The following is a 14805-nucleotide window of genomic DNA, read 5'->3' on the forward strand; positions in this document are numbered from 1 at the left end:
ATCCATTCCTGCCATTTGACAGCTGTTCTCTTTATTTCAACATAAATGATGCATCCTACATAATTGTATATATCTTACATAATTATGTTTGTATGAGGCATATTTGAATAGTGAGGGAAGTTTGGAAATTGACCCCTGTTTCAATTCTGTATCAGTGTAGAATATCCACATCTTGTTGCCTGTAACAATACGAGAAAACAAAATCATGTCCATTTCATCAGTATCAAATAATAGAACATCTGGGCCAGAATAATAACAATATGAGGTAGGACTGATTGCTACCTATGGCAATTCACATCGAACTCCGCAAGCTGCCTAATGGTGTGTGGCAGAGGGTACATATGGTACCACTAATTGAGCCCCTCTTCCCTGTTCCACTCAAAAATGGTGCATGGGAAAAATGATTGTAGGTAAGCCTCTATATTATCTCTAATTTCATGAATTTTCTTGCCATAACCATTTTTGTGAGATGCAATTCATGCCGCCAATGGTGTGGCCTAGAGTTGGTGTAGCTGGATGATTTTTCTAGATGTGAGTTGCTACGCTCAACTTGTTCATCAAGTCACCCTTTACGACCCCTCATAGTTTTTCATTATCATTTTGTTATATCCTGTTATGTATAAGGCTGTATTTGATGTGGACCAAGTACATGTTTCGTGCAGCAACTTTTACAAAGTCACTGTCCTTATAAAATGAAAATTTCTCCCACAACATTGACATATTTGTTTTCAGGAGATTATGTGATATTGCTGCGTACCACAGAGTATGTGCCTGACATGAGAATAGTGTTGGAAAGTGAATCTTTTTTGAAGCCAAGAATAGAAATTAGTGCTTTTCCTGTCAGCAACAGAGGAACAAGATTGACATTCCGGCTAACATTCCAGAGGAAATCATTGCTATTTCAGGTGAGTACTTCTCTTGTGAAAAATATGAACAATGAATTGACTAATGAGAGCCACACATTACATATTCAGATTGTAGAGCAAAACACTGAAGTGACTAATGGGAGCCACTCATTACATATTCAGATGGTATAGCAGAACACTGAAGTTCAGCTTGCAAACTTGAATTCTTCTTTAGAGCTCACAGATAACAGATGTACACGCAGTCTCCTGGTGCTGCTGCTTTTTTTTTCACCACACACACACACACACACACACACACACACACACACCAGACCACACACACACACACACACACACACACACACACACACACACCACACCACACCACACCACACCAAACTGCTCACAACCACCATTGTCTTGGTGCTGCTTCTGTACTGGATTTAGGTTTTAAGGCTGAACTACAATATTCAACTTCTTGTTCATGCACATATCCACTTATTAACACTGCCTCCATGAAACAAGTGGTTATTTTTCTTGTAACTTTTAACAGTATTAAGTTACAGGTGTACATTTGATACTAGCTAATTTTAGAAACTTGTTAAAATGATTTGTATTTGTAGGCATAATGTAAAGTATAACAGAACACCTTTTACATTATTGACAATGCATGATCCTCCTGGGCTGCACTTTGTGGTGGGAATTTTGTTGTCTTTCTATTTTATAGCACTGGATGTATTTTGTATGTCAAGTTATATAGAAGTTCAAATTTTTATTTCTGCGTCTGAAGATGATTGTTTGAGACAGTCAAAATTTGTAATCTTGAGACTTGTCTGTGACTGCTCTGAAAATAAAAATTTATGCTAACACGTAACAATTACAGTTATCTCCAACTCACACAAAAAAGAAAAATGAATCCAAACAGTTTTAGTAATTTTTTTGAAAATCAAGATATAGGAAGCAAACTTTTTTCCGAATTTTACTCATCATAATTATATTCTGTTCTTTAAAAATAGGTATTAAAAGTCTGTTTTGTAAGTCTTTAAATCTGTGGAGACTGAAAACTAGAGATGATGTATAAAATGGAAGGAAAAAAGACAGTGGGTGCAGTGCTGATCTAGAAGAATGTGTTGTGCTGCAGTGGGGGAGCAGGGTCACAGGATGGGGGGATAGATAGGATGAGGACAGGGATTAGCAATGATTGCGGGCAGTAGGGTTGTGGGAATCAAGGATATCTGCACAGTTTCGCAATGAGCACTACACTATCCACCATACAGTTCTGCTAGCCTCTCCCCCCCACCCCACCCCACCCCTTGCAGCTTTCCTTACCCCCTAACACACACACACACACACACACACACACACACACACACACACACACACACACACACCAGAGTATTTAGCCACAGCAGCCTGAGACTGTGTGTGTGTGTGTGTGTGTGTGTGTGTGTGTGTGTGTGTGTGTGTGTGTGTGTGTGTGTGTGTTTTCTACTTCAGAAAAAGGCCTTTTGGCCGAAAGCTAAAATAAACAGCCGTCTTTTTATTGTGCCTGTCTGTGACTCAACATCTACTTCGTATGGATAGTAGTAATCTAACCTTTTTATAACACTGTTGACTTCAACTTGTCTGTTTCTCTTTCCAAATGCCCTAACCTCCCAGCACAATTAAGGGAAATAACACTTATTGCCCTGCTCTGTAGAATACCTGATTTTTTTTTGGCTGATTCTGATGATTTATGCTGAAAAGTCCCTGTCCTTGAACTGAATGTGAATATTTCTACATCTGGAATATTTTATCCAAGATGATGCTATAATCATTACACAGTATAGTATCTGTATGGGCTGGAAATTTAACTGTTGTTTCTCCTTGCTTTTTCCCAAAGTACCAACATATTAACACCCTGTTGGATAATATTGCAAGGAAGAATTAGGCAAATGTCCATATTGTTTCCTATGTAATGACTGAAAAGCTCCTGGTCCTTTAGACCAACAATATGTTAGTCCTCCCTCCCGACAGATACCATTTTGCTGTGGTCGCACCCACCCTTAGAGATCTAGCGATAGTTTGTTTTCAATGACATTAATACAAGCCCCCACTAATAATGTGGGATTCTAAACTGCCAACTCTGGCTGGATATACTTATCGTGTTGTCGTTGGTTGTTCAGGGTTGCAGGTCCACATCCCCATCTGTGTTTTATTTGATCTTAACTTTATAAATAACAAACAAAAACCCTGGGTAATATGTTTTTATTATTGCTCAGTTCAGAAACAGAAACATGAGTGTAAAATATGGAAATATCTTCTTCCCTCAGTCTTGCCACCTTCACACTAGGCAAATACAATACAGCACCATCTCAATAACATAGGCGCATCTGCAACCATCAGAGCATCTGCTGGCTACACTCGATGACAAGTGTGCCAAGGCCACCCCCACAGCCATCACCACTGCCCAACTGCCTGCCTTCAGTTGGCACAGCTGCTTTTGTCCTGGCAGCTCATGGCAATGACCCAGCAGTGTTAGGCGAGTTTTATGTAAGAATTGTGATGTCTTTTGTAAATCAAATAAAGTTTAATGTAATTTTCAGCTATACTGATAGCCCATTGTACAGATATCGCAGTGCATTCAAGTGACATTGGGGTCCCTTACAAATTGCCATTGCTACTCACATGCAATCTGTGTGTTAACTGAACCAAGCTGAAAGCAAATGGAAGGATTAAATGAATGTAAAAGCAAATATCAGTTTAAAAAAAATCCGAAATCATTGAACAGAAAGTTATTGCGGTGTTTTTGAAATGATTCCATTTAGTCAAAGGATTATGGAAATGAAGTGAATTTTTGAGAAGAATTATTGTTGTATGTTTATCAGCATTTTAATTAATTTATATTAATCAAAACCTCTTTTAATTGAAACTAGTTACCACAGTCAAGGTATTTCAGCCTCGTGCTTCAAAACACTTTTTCAAAAAGTATCTGAATTCACACGACATGTCATCTCGAACCAGGTTCTGCGTGAATAGATGATGGAAGCCGTCTCCCACAGAATCTTTTCTGTTACTGCAAGTAGAAACTAGTTCTCACATTAGTGAAGCTGGGTACAATTTGTGAAAGAGAAATAAAATACAAAAATATTAACCAAACAAATAAAGCTTATGAAGTGCTGTATGTCTAAAAAGATTGCTATGGAAAGGTATGGATAATTTCAAGTAATTTTATGTAGAGGCAGAATGTGTCTGATGTTAGATCAGAACCAACCTTTATTATATAGAATTTAGTTTAGGATGAACACTGCAGTTTTCATCTGAAGCAATTGATTTGAAATAGATTGAGTTGTCACTGTCAATCTCAGAATTATGAAGAGAAAATGATTACATCAAGAGTTCACCTACATGCATTATTGAGGCACGGAAAGATCCACAGTTCATCATGTATCTTCATTTGTGCCGAAAGACAGTCACTTCAAAATACAAATTCATAGACATCTACATATGTATGCTCTGCACCCTGCCATGAGGTACATGGCAGAGAGTAAATCCCATTCTACCAGTCATTAGAGTTTGTTCCTGTCCCATTCAGGTATGGAGTGCGGGAAGAATGATTGTTGGAATGCCTCTGTACGTGCAGTAATTATTCTAAGCTTATCCTCATAATCTCTATGTAAGCAATACGTGGGGGTTGAAGTAATAACTGAAAGCCAGTTCTTGAAACTTGGTTAACAGTTTATGTCTGTCTGCCAGAGTCTACCAGTTCAGTTCCTTCAGTATCTCACTGATTCTCTCCCATGGATTAAACAAACCAGTGACCATTCATGCTGGTCTTCTCTCTGTGTGTTCAGTATCCCTTGTTAGTTCTGTCTGGTAAGGGTCCCACACACTTGAGCAGTATTCTAGAACTGGTCACATGAGTGATTTGTAAGCAATCTATTTTGCAGACTGATTACACTTACCCAGTATTCTACCAATAAACCAAAGTCTACCACCTGCTTTACCCACAACTGAACCTATGTGATCATTTAATTTCAGACCGCTACAAAGTGTTGCACCCAGGTATTTGTGAGAGTTGGCTGATTCCAATTGTGACTCATTGCATTTATATGGGGGTTTGAACTTAAATAGTGGCAACTATTTATTCACAACCGATACAAAAGAGTTACATGTTTGAAACTGTTACTGTCCTTCAAATTAGTCACTAGCTTTGTGTAGAACCTGTTGCTAGCAATGTGGAAGCATTGTATACCATTAGCAGAGCCTGTTCTGTTGATAGTGTGAATGGAGCGGTCTAAACTTATGGTGATTCTTGTGTACTGCCTGTCGAATCTCTGGAACGGTTCTGAAGTGAACATCTTCAGAATCAAAATAAAGTCCCAAGGACTTAAGTCCAGGGAGTATGCTGGACAGTACAGTGATCCCAGTCCCATCGACCGAACAGAGCAGCCACAGCTTGTGCTACATGTACCCGCACATTGTCGTGCAAGATGATGGGCGGGTTGCGCAGAAAGTGTCGCCGCTTCTTTCTTGAAGCTGGTCGCAGGTGATGCTCCAAAAATGAACAGTAATACAGTGCATTGACAGTCTGCCGTGGAGGAATGTAAAGCATTAGGATAACAACATCACAATCGTACACAAGACTCACCATAAGTTTAGACCGCTCCATTCACACCATCAACAGAACAGGCTCTGCTAATGGTATACTGCACCTGCCACATTGCTGGCAATGGGTTCTACACAATGCTGGTGACTACTCTGAAGGACAGTAACAGGTCAAACATGTAACTCTTTTGTATTGGTTGTGAATAAATAGTTGCCACTATTTAAGTTCCTATCCTCGTAGTTATCGGATACTATGTTTGTTCGTTTAGTAAAGTGGACAGTTTTACATTTCTGAACATTTAAAGGAAACTGGCAATCTCTGCACCACATTGAAATCTTATCAAAATCTGACTGATCACCTTTGCAGCTTCTCTCAGGTAGTACTGAAGAGCCAAAGAAACTGATTCACCTGACTAATATCTTGCAGGGCCCTCATGAGCATGCAAAAGTATGCAACGTGACATGGCATGGAGTCAACTAATGTCTGAAGCAGTGTTGGAAGTAATTAACAACATGAATCCTGCAGGGCTGCCCATAAATACATAAGGGTATGAGGCAGTGGAATCTCTTCTGAATAACACGTTGCAAGGCATCCTGGATATGCTCAATAATGTTCACATCTGGGGTGTTTGGTGGCCAGCAGAAATGTTTAAACTCAGAAGGTGTTCCTGGAGCCACTCTGTAGCAATTCTGGATGTGTGGAGTGTCGCATTGTCCTGCTGGAATTGCCTAAGCCCGTTGGAATGCACAATGGATATGTATGGACGCATATGAACATCCATATGACATGTCCGAAAGAACAGATACTATCTTCATATAGATAAGGCTTATCAAAAGAACAGATACCGTCTTCATATAGATAAGGCTTACTGGCGAGTGATCTTCTTCAGTACAGAATCGGTAGATTGACTGCTGCGAGTAATGAATATAGTGCGCAGGGGCACTACAAATGTAGTATGTGGGCAGTAAGTTGGAAATGTGGGTTTCATGGGGAGCATGCCAGAGATAAGTCCCTGCAGTCGCACTATCCTCTGTGTCCTCGAAGGCTCAGTCGGATAGAGCATCTGACATGTAAGCAGGAGATCCCGGGTTTGAGACCAGGTCAGGACACACATTTTTAATTAGCTGTAAGCAGCTAATGCTCTGGATTTCATTGTAATTTCATGAATGGATGCAGGTGATCAGACAGGATGCTTATGCACATGTCATCTGTCAGAGTTGTATCTAGACGTATCTAGGATCCCATATCACTCCAAATGCACATGCCCCACACCATTACAGAGCCTCCATCAGCTTCAACAGTCCCCTGCTGACATGCAGGGTTCATGGATTCAGGAGGTTGTCTCCATACCTGTACACGTTCATCTGCTCAATACAATTTGAAATGAGAATCATCAACCAGGCAACATGTTTCCAATCATCAACATTCCAAAGTCGGTGTTGACGGGCCCAGGTGAGGCGTAAAGCTGCGTTGTGCAGTCATCAAGGGTACGCAAGTGGGTCTTTAGCTCCGAAAGCCTATATTGATGATGTTTCATTGAATTGTTCACATGCTGGCACTTGTTGGTGGCCCAGCATTGAAATCTGAAGCAATTTGCAGAAGTGTTTCACTTCTGGCACATTGAACAATTGTCTTCATTTTTTGTTGGTCCCATTCTTGCAGGATGTTTTCCCGGCTTCTGCGATATCGAAGATTTGATGTTTTACCAGATTCCTGATATTCACAGTACACTCATGAAATGGTCGTTCGGGAAAATCCCCACTTCATCACTACCTCGGAGATGCTGTGACCCATCACTCATGTGCCGACTATAACACCACGTTCAAACTCACTTAAATCTTGATAACCTGTCATCGTAGCAGTAGTAACTGATTTAACAACTATGCCAGGCACTTATTGTCTTATATAGGCATTGTCGACCACAATGCCATATTCTGCCTGTTTACATACACTATATGATCAAAAGTATCTGGACACATGGCTGAAAATGAGTTACAAGTTCATGGCACCCTTCATTGGTAATGCTGGAATTCAGTATGGTATTGGCCCACTCTTAACCTTGATGAAAGCTTCCACTCTCGCAGGCGTATGTTCAGTCAGGTGCTGGAAGGTTTCTTGGGGAATGGCAGCCATTCTTCATGGAGTGTTGTACTAAGGAGAGGTCAGTGAGGCCTGGCTTGAAGTCACTATTCCAAAACATTCCAGAGGTGCTCTATAGGATTCAGCCGAGAACTCTATGCAGGCCAGTCCCCATGCATTATGAACAGTTGCTCGATCGTGTTGAAAGATGCAGTCGTCATTCCCAAATTTCTCTTCAACAGTGGGAAGCAAGAAGGTGCTTAAAATGTCAGTGTAGGTGTGTGCTGTGGTAGTGCCATGCAAAACAACAAGGGGTGTAAGCCCCCTCCATGAAAAACATGACCACACCATAACACCTTTGCCTCCAAAATTTACTGTTGGCACTACACACATTGGCAGATGACGTTCACTGGGCATTCACCATACAAACACCCTACCATCGTATCACCACATTGTGTACTGTGGTTCATCTCTCCACACAATGTTCAGTCATCCAATGTTTACGCCTCTTACACCAAGCAAAGCATTGTTTGACATTTACTGATGTGGTGTGTGGCTTATGAGCAACTGCCCAACCATGAAATTCAAGTTTCCTCACCTCCCACCTAACTGTCATAGTACTTGCAGTGGATCCTGATGCAGTTTGGAATTCCTTTGTGATGGACTGGATAGATGTCTGCCTATTACACTTTATGACCTTCTTCAACTGTTGGCTGTCTCAGTCAGTCAACAGATGAGATCGGCCTGTTCGCTTCTGTGCTGTATGTGTCCCTTCACATTTCCACTTCACTATCACATTGGAAACAGTGGACCTAAGAATGTTTAGGAGTGTTGAAATCTTGCATGACGCAAGTGGCACCCAATCACCCGACCACTTTCGAAGTCTTTGAGTTCTGTGGAGTGCCCAATTCTGCTCTTTCATGATGTCTAATGACTACTGATGTCACTGATATGCAGGACCTGGCAGTAGGTGGCAGCACACTACACCTAACATGATAGCATTAATATGAAAAATGTATGGTTTTTTTTTTTTTTTTTTTTTTTTGGGGGGGGGGGGGGGGGGGTTGCAGATACTTTTGATCACATAGTGTATCTCTGTATTTGAATATGCATGCCTATACCAGTTTCTGTGGCACTTCACTGTAAGCAACTGCATCATCTGTGAAAAGCCTGATTTTACTATTAATACAGTCTGCTAAGTCATTAATATACAACATAAACAGCAAGGGTCCCAACATAGGTTCCTAGGGCACTCGAAGTTACTTCTACATCTGATGATGACTCTCCATCCAAGATAACATGCTATACCCTGCGTACCAAACAGTCCTCAATCCAGTCACAAATTTTATTTGGTACCCCATATAAATTGTACTTTTGACTATAAGCTTAGTTGTGGTACTAAGTCAGATGCTTTTCGGAATCATGACACACTGTATCTACCTGGTTGCCTTGACCCAAAGCATTCATTATGTCATGGGAAAAGTGTGAGGTGGGTTTCACATCATCAGTGGTTTCGAAATCCATGCTGGTTGGCATTGTGGTGGTCATTCTGTTCAAGATACCTCATTATGTTTGAGCTTAGTATATGTTCTAAGATTCTACAACAAATCAATGTCAAGGATGTTGGATGGTAGTTTTGTGGATCACTTCTGCTACCCTTCTTGTAGTTGGATGTGACCTGTGCCTTTTTTCAAGAACTGGGCATGGGTTTTTGTTTGAGAGATCTACGATAGATTATAGTTAGAAGAGGGGCTAACTTAGCCACAAGTTCTGTATAGAATCTGAAACGGATTCCATCGGGACCTGGAGCTTTGTTCAGTTTTAACAATTTCAGCTGTTTCTCAACACCACTGACACTAATACTCATTTCATTCATCTTTGCAGTGGTAAGAGAATTAAATTGGGGCAATTTTCCTTTGTAGAGGAACATTTGGAAACAGGGTTAAGCATTTCAGCTTTTGCTTTGCTACCCTCAATTTCAGTTCATGGTCAGTAACTTTGGTGCCACTAACAGCCTTTACATACAACCAGAATTTCTTTGGATTTTGTGAAATCTCATTTGACAATATTCTGCTATGGTAGTCATTGAAGGCATCACACATTGCTCTCTTGACAGCCAAATGTTTTTCATACAGCATTTCTTTATCTGTGCTTTGTTTTACACCTATTATGCAGTAGTCTCTGTTTCTTTACAGTGATTTATATCATGGAGATTCCCTCACATTATGAACTGTTCTATTGAGTACATATCTACAAGGTGGAATCCAAAATTTTCGGAACTGGTGCTGCCATCTGAAAAGTGGAAATAGTAGATCTTTACACCACTAGGTGGCGAGAGCTGCATACCTGATGAGTCCGTTTGCAGAGTGGCATTCAGCTAGGAGGACATGTTGCGTGTCCACAGTGATTTCCGTAATACTCTGTGTTTGGTGTGTGGTGATTTTACAATGGTTCCATGAACAGAACAGCACATTTGTATCAAATTCTGTGCAAATCTCAGGAAAAGTACTACGGAGACCCTTGCAATGATTCACCAAGTGTTTGGGGGACAGAGCAGGAGCCGTGCGCATGTGTTTGAGTGACATGCTCGGGTCAGGGCTGGCTGTACAGACATTGAAGATGATGCTCACACTGGAAGGCCCGTTAGCTGTGCAATGCCAGACACTGTTGCAAAACTTCAACAATTGGTTCGTGCAGATCGACGTCGAACCATTCAAGACCTTGCAGATGAAGTGGATATTGGTTATGGGACATGAATTGGGCATGCATCATGTCGCCGCAAAATTTGTGCCAATCAGAATGCACAGCATGTTGAAGTGTGCACGGATCTTCATCAGACCACATCTGATGATCCAACCTTCTCGTCACCTCGATGGAAGCTCGATTTACGATTATGACCCAGAGAAAAAGTAGCAATCGCCCCAGTGGAAGAGCCGGGGCTCTCCAAGACTAGAAAACTCAAGACAGGTGAATAAGCAAAGTGAAAAGCGTGATCATCGTTTTCTTTGATACCAAGGGAATTGTGCACCCACCCAACCAAACAGTGAATTCTGCTTACTACTGTGTGATTAAATGATGATGGCATCCTCTTGGGTAAAATATTCCGGAGGTAAAATAGTCCCCCATTCGGATCTCCGGGCGGGGACTACTCAGGAGGATGTCGTTATCAGGAGAAAGAAAACGGGCGTTCTACGGATCGGAGCGTGGAATGTCAGATCCCTTAATCGGGCAGGTAGGTTAGAAAATTTAAAAAGGGAAATGGATAGGTTAAAGTTAGATATAGTGGGAATTAGTGAAGTTCGGTGGCAGGAGGAACAAGACTTCTGGTCAGGTGACTACAGGGTTATAAACACAAAATCAAATAGGGGTAATGCAGGAGTAGTTTTAATAATGAATAGGAAAATAGGAATGCGGGTAAGCTACTACAAACAGCATAGTGAATGCATTATTGTGGCCAAGATAGATACGAAGCCCACACCTACTACAGTAGTACAAGTTTATATGCCAACTAGCTCTGCAGATGATGAAGAAATTGAAGAAATGTACGATGAAATAAAAGAAATTGTTCAGATAGTGAAGGGAGACGAAAATTTAATAGTAATGGGTGACTGGAATTCGGCAGTAGGAAAAGGGAGAGAAGGAAACATAGTAGGTGAATATGGATTGGGGCTAAGAAATGAAAGAGGAAGCCGCCTAGTAGAATTTTGCACAGAGCACAACTTAATTATAGCTAACACTTGGTTTAAGAATCATGAAAGAAGGTTGTATACGTGGAAGAACCCTGGAGATACTAAAAGGTATCAAATAGATTATATAATGGTAAAGGGAGACGAAAATTTAATAGTAATGGGTGACTGGAATTCGAGTGTAGGAAAAGGGAGAGAAGGAAACATAGTAGGTGAATATGGATTGGGGCTAAGAAATGAAAGAGGAAGCCGCCTAGTAGAATTTTGCACAGAGCACAACTTAATCATAGCTAACACTTGGTTTAAGAATCATGAAAGAAGGTTGTATACGTGGAAGAACCCTGGAGATACTAAAAGGTATCAGATAGATTATATAATGGTAAGACAGAGATTTAGGAACCAGGTTTTAAGTTGTAAGACATTTCCAGGGGCAGATGTGGACTCTGACCACAATCTATTGGTTATGACCTGTAGATTAAAACTGAAGAAACTGCAAAAATGTGGGAAATTAAGGAGATGGGACCTGGATAAACTGAAAGAACCAGAGGTTGTAGAGAGTTTCAGGGAGAGCATAAGGGAACAATTGACAGGAATGGAGGAAAGAAAAACAGTAGAAGAAGAATGGGGAGCTCTGAGGGATGTAGTAGTGAAGGCAGCAGAGGATAAAGTAGGTACAAAGACAAGGGCTGCTAGAAATCCTTGGGTAACAGAAGAAATATTGAATCTAATTGATGAAAGGAGAAAACATAAAAATGCAGTAAATGAAGCAGGCAAAAAGGAATACAAACGTCTTAAAAATGAGATCGACAGGAAGTGCAAAATGGCTAAACAGGGATGGCTAGAGGACAAATGTAAGGATGTAGAAGCTTATCTCACTAGGGGTAAGATAGATACTGCCTACAGGAAAATTAAAGAGACCTTTGGAGAGAAGAGAACCACGTGTATGAATATCAAGAGCTCAGATGGCAACCCAGTTCTAAGCAAAGAAGGGAAGGCAGAAAGGTGGAAGGAGTATGTAGAAGGTTTATACAAGGGTGATGTACTTGAGGACAATATTATGGAAATGGAAGAGGATGTAGATGAAGACGAAATGGGAGATACGATACTGCGTGAAGAGTTTGACAGAGCACTGAAAGACCTGAGAAGAAACAAGGCCCCCGGAGTAGACAACATTCCATTAGAACTACTGACGGCCTTGGGAGAGCCAGTCATGACAAAACTCTACCAGCTGGTGAGCAAGATGTACGAGACAGGCGAAATACCCTCAGACTTCAAGAAGAATATAATAATTCCAATCCCAAAGAAAGCACGTGCTGACAGATGTGAAAATTACCGAACTATCAGTTTAATAAGTCACAGCTGCAAAATACTAACGCGAATTCTTTACAGACGAATGGAAAAACTGGTAGATGTGGACCTCGGGGAGGATCAGTTTGGATTCCGTCGAAATGTTGGAACACGTGAGGCAATACCGACCTTACGACTTATCTTAGAAGAAAGATTAAGAAAAGGCAAACCTACGTTTCTAGCATTTGTAGACTTAGAGAAAGCTTTTGACAATGTTGACTGGAATACTCTTTTTCAAATTCTAAAGGTGGCAGTGGTAAAATACAGGGAGCGAAAGGCTATTTACAATTTGTACAGAAACCAGACGGCAGTCATAAAAGTCGAGGGGCATGAAAGGGAAGCAGTGGTTGGGAAAGGAGTGAGACAGGGTTGTAGCCTCTCCCCGATGTTATTCAATCTGTATATTGAGCAAGCAGTAAAGGAAACAAAAGAAAAGTTTGGAGTAGGTATTAAAATTCATGGAGACGAAGTAAAAACTTTGAGGTTCGCCGATGACATTGTAATTCTGTCAGAGAAGGCAAAGGACTTGGAAGAGCAGTTGAACGGAATGGACAGTGTCTTGAAAGGAGGATATAAGATGAACATCAACAAAAGCAAAACGAGGATAATGGAATGTAGTCAAATTAAATCGGGTGATGCTGAGGGAATTAGATTAGGAAATGAGACACTTCAAGTAGTAAAGGAGTTTTGTTATTTAGGAAGTAAAATAACTGATGATGGTCGAAGTAGAGAGGATATAAAATGTAGACTGGCAATGGCAAGGAAAGCGTTTCTGAAGAAGAGAAATTTGTTAACATCGAATATAGATTTATGTATCAGGAAGTCGTTTCTGAAAGTATTTGTTTGGAGTGTAGCCATGTATGGAAGTGAAACATGGACAATAACTAGTTTGGACAAAAAGAGAATAGAAGCTTTCGAAATGTGGTGCTACAGAAGAATACTGAAGATAAGGTGGATAGATCACGTAACTAATGAGGAGGTATTGAATAGGATTGGGGAGAAGAGAAGTTTGTGGCACAACTTGACTAGAAGAAGGGATCGGTTGGTAGGAAATGTTTTGAGGCATCAAGGGATCACAAATTTAGCGTTGGAGGGCAGCGTGGAGGGTAAAAATCGTAGAGGGAGACCGAGAGATGAATACACTAAGCAGATTCAGAAGGATGTAGGTTGCAGTAGGTACTGGGAGATGAAGAAGCTTGCACAGGATAGAGTAGCATGGAGAGCTGCATCAAACCAGTCTCAGGACTGAAGACAACAACAACAACAACAACTGTAATGTTTCGCAATGGCTCCGGGAAAACGTGCGGTAATGATAGCCCGAACTTTGGCATCAAGGGAATTGGCCGCTGCATCATGACAATGCACCCTGTTACATGTCCTTGCTCACCAGGACCTTTTTGGCAAAAAACAACATGGCTGTTGTACCCCATCCACTGTACTCGCCAGGTTTGGCACCTTGTGACTTCGCGCTCTTCCCAAAACTGAAACTCAAGTTGAAAGGCCACCATTTGGACACTCTAGAGAGGATTCAAGAAGCATCGCTGCTGGTGATAGACACTCTCAAAGAACAGGACTCCCATTAAACATTTGACCAGTGGCAGAAATGCTGGGACCGTGTGTACGTGCGGATGGGAACTACTTTGAGGTTGATGGTGACCATTAGTCCAAAGGTAAGGTTTTCAAAAGATGGCAGCAGCAGTCCTGAAAATTTTGGATAGCATCTTATATCGATTGCATGGTCAACTGTTCTTTTAAACTTGAGCCATAGTTCCTCCACATGCTTTTGCTGTGTGTTGGAAGTTTCAAGTTCCTTGTTGAGATATGACACTATTGATTTTTTTATCTAGTTTACTGAACACATATATATTTCTTCTTGTTTTAGTTGTCCTTTGTACTTTGGTAATCATTGTTGCCACAACTTCCTCATGGTCAGTGATTCCAGTTTCAATGTGGACATCCTCAAAGAGGTCCGGTCTATTTGTTGCCATTAAATCCAATATATTTCCATCATGAGTTCGTAACTATATGTTCTAGGCAAGTTTCAGAGAAACTATTCAGTAATGTTTCATAGGATGTCTTATCACACTCACCACTAACAAAACTGTAATTTTTTCAGTTAATTTTTGGACGATTGAAGTCTCCACCGATGATTACAGAATGATTGGGGACATTACATGCATGTGAACTAAGGTTTTCTCTAAAATTTTTGGTTACATCAAGAGGTCAGTCTCTAGGGTGATAGAAGGATCCAATTATCATT

The 14805-nt window shown here is 40.8% G+C and overlaps 1 protein-coding gene across 1 annotated transcript in view; it reads left to right on the top strand.

Moving 5' to 3' along the window:
* The window catches only part of LOC126281775 (uncharacterized), a 74679-nt gene that overhangs the window by 55167 nt on the left and 4707 nt on the right, over window positions 1–14805 (top strand). The window contains exon 4 of the mRNA XM_049980984.1: window positions 733–905. Within this exon, the coding sequence (XP_049836941.1) occupies window positions 733–905 (173 nt within the window). The remainder of the gene's footprint in view (window positions 1–732; window positions 906–14805) is intronic.

Source organism: Schistocerca gregaria, chromosome 1, assembly GCF_023897955.1.
Source record: "Schistocerca gregaria isolate iqSchGreg1 chromosome 1, iqSchGreg1.2, whole genome shotgun sequence".
In the NCBI taxonomy this organism is placed as follows: Eukaryota; Metazoa; Arthropoda; class Insecta; order Orthoptera; family Acrididae; genus Schistocerca; species Schistocerca gregaria.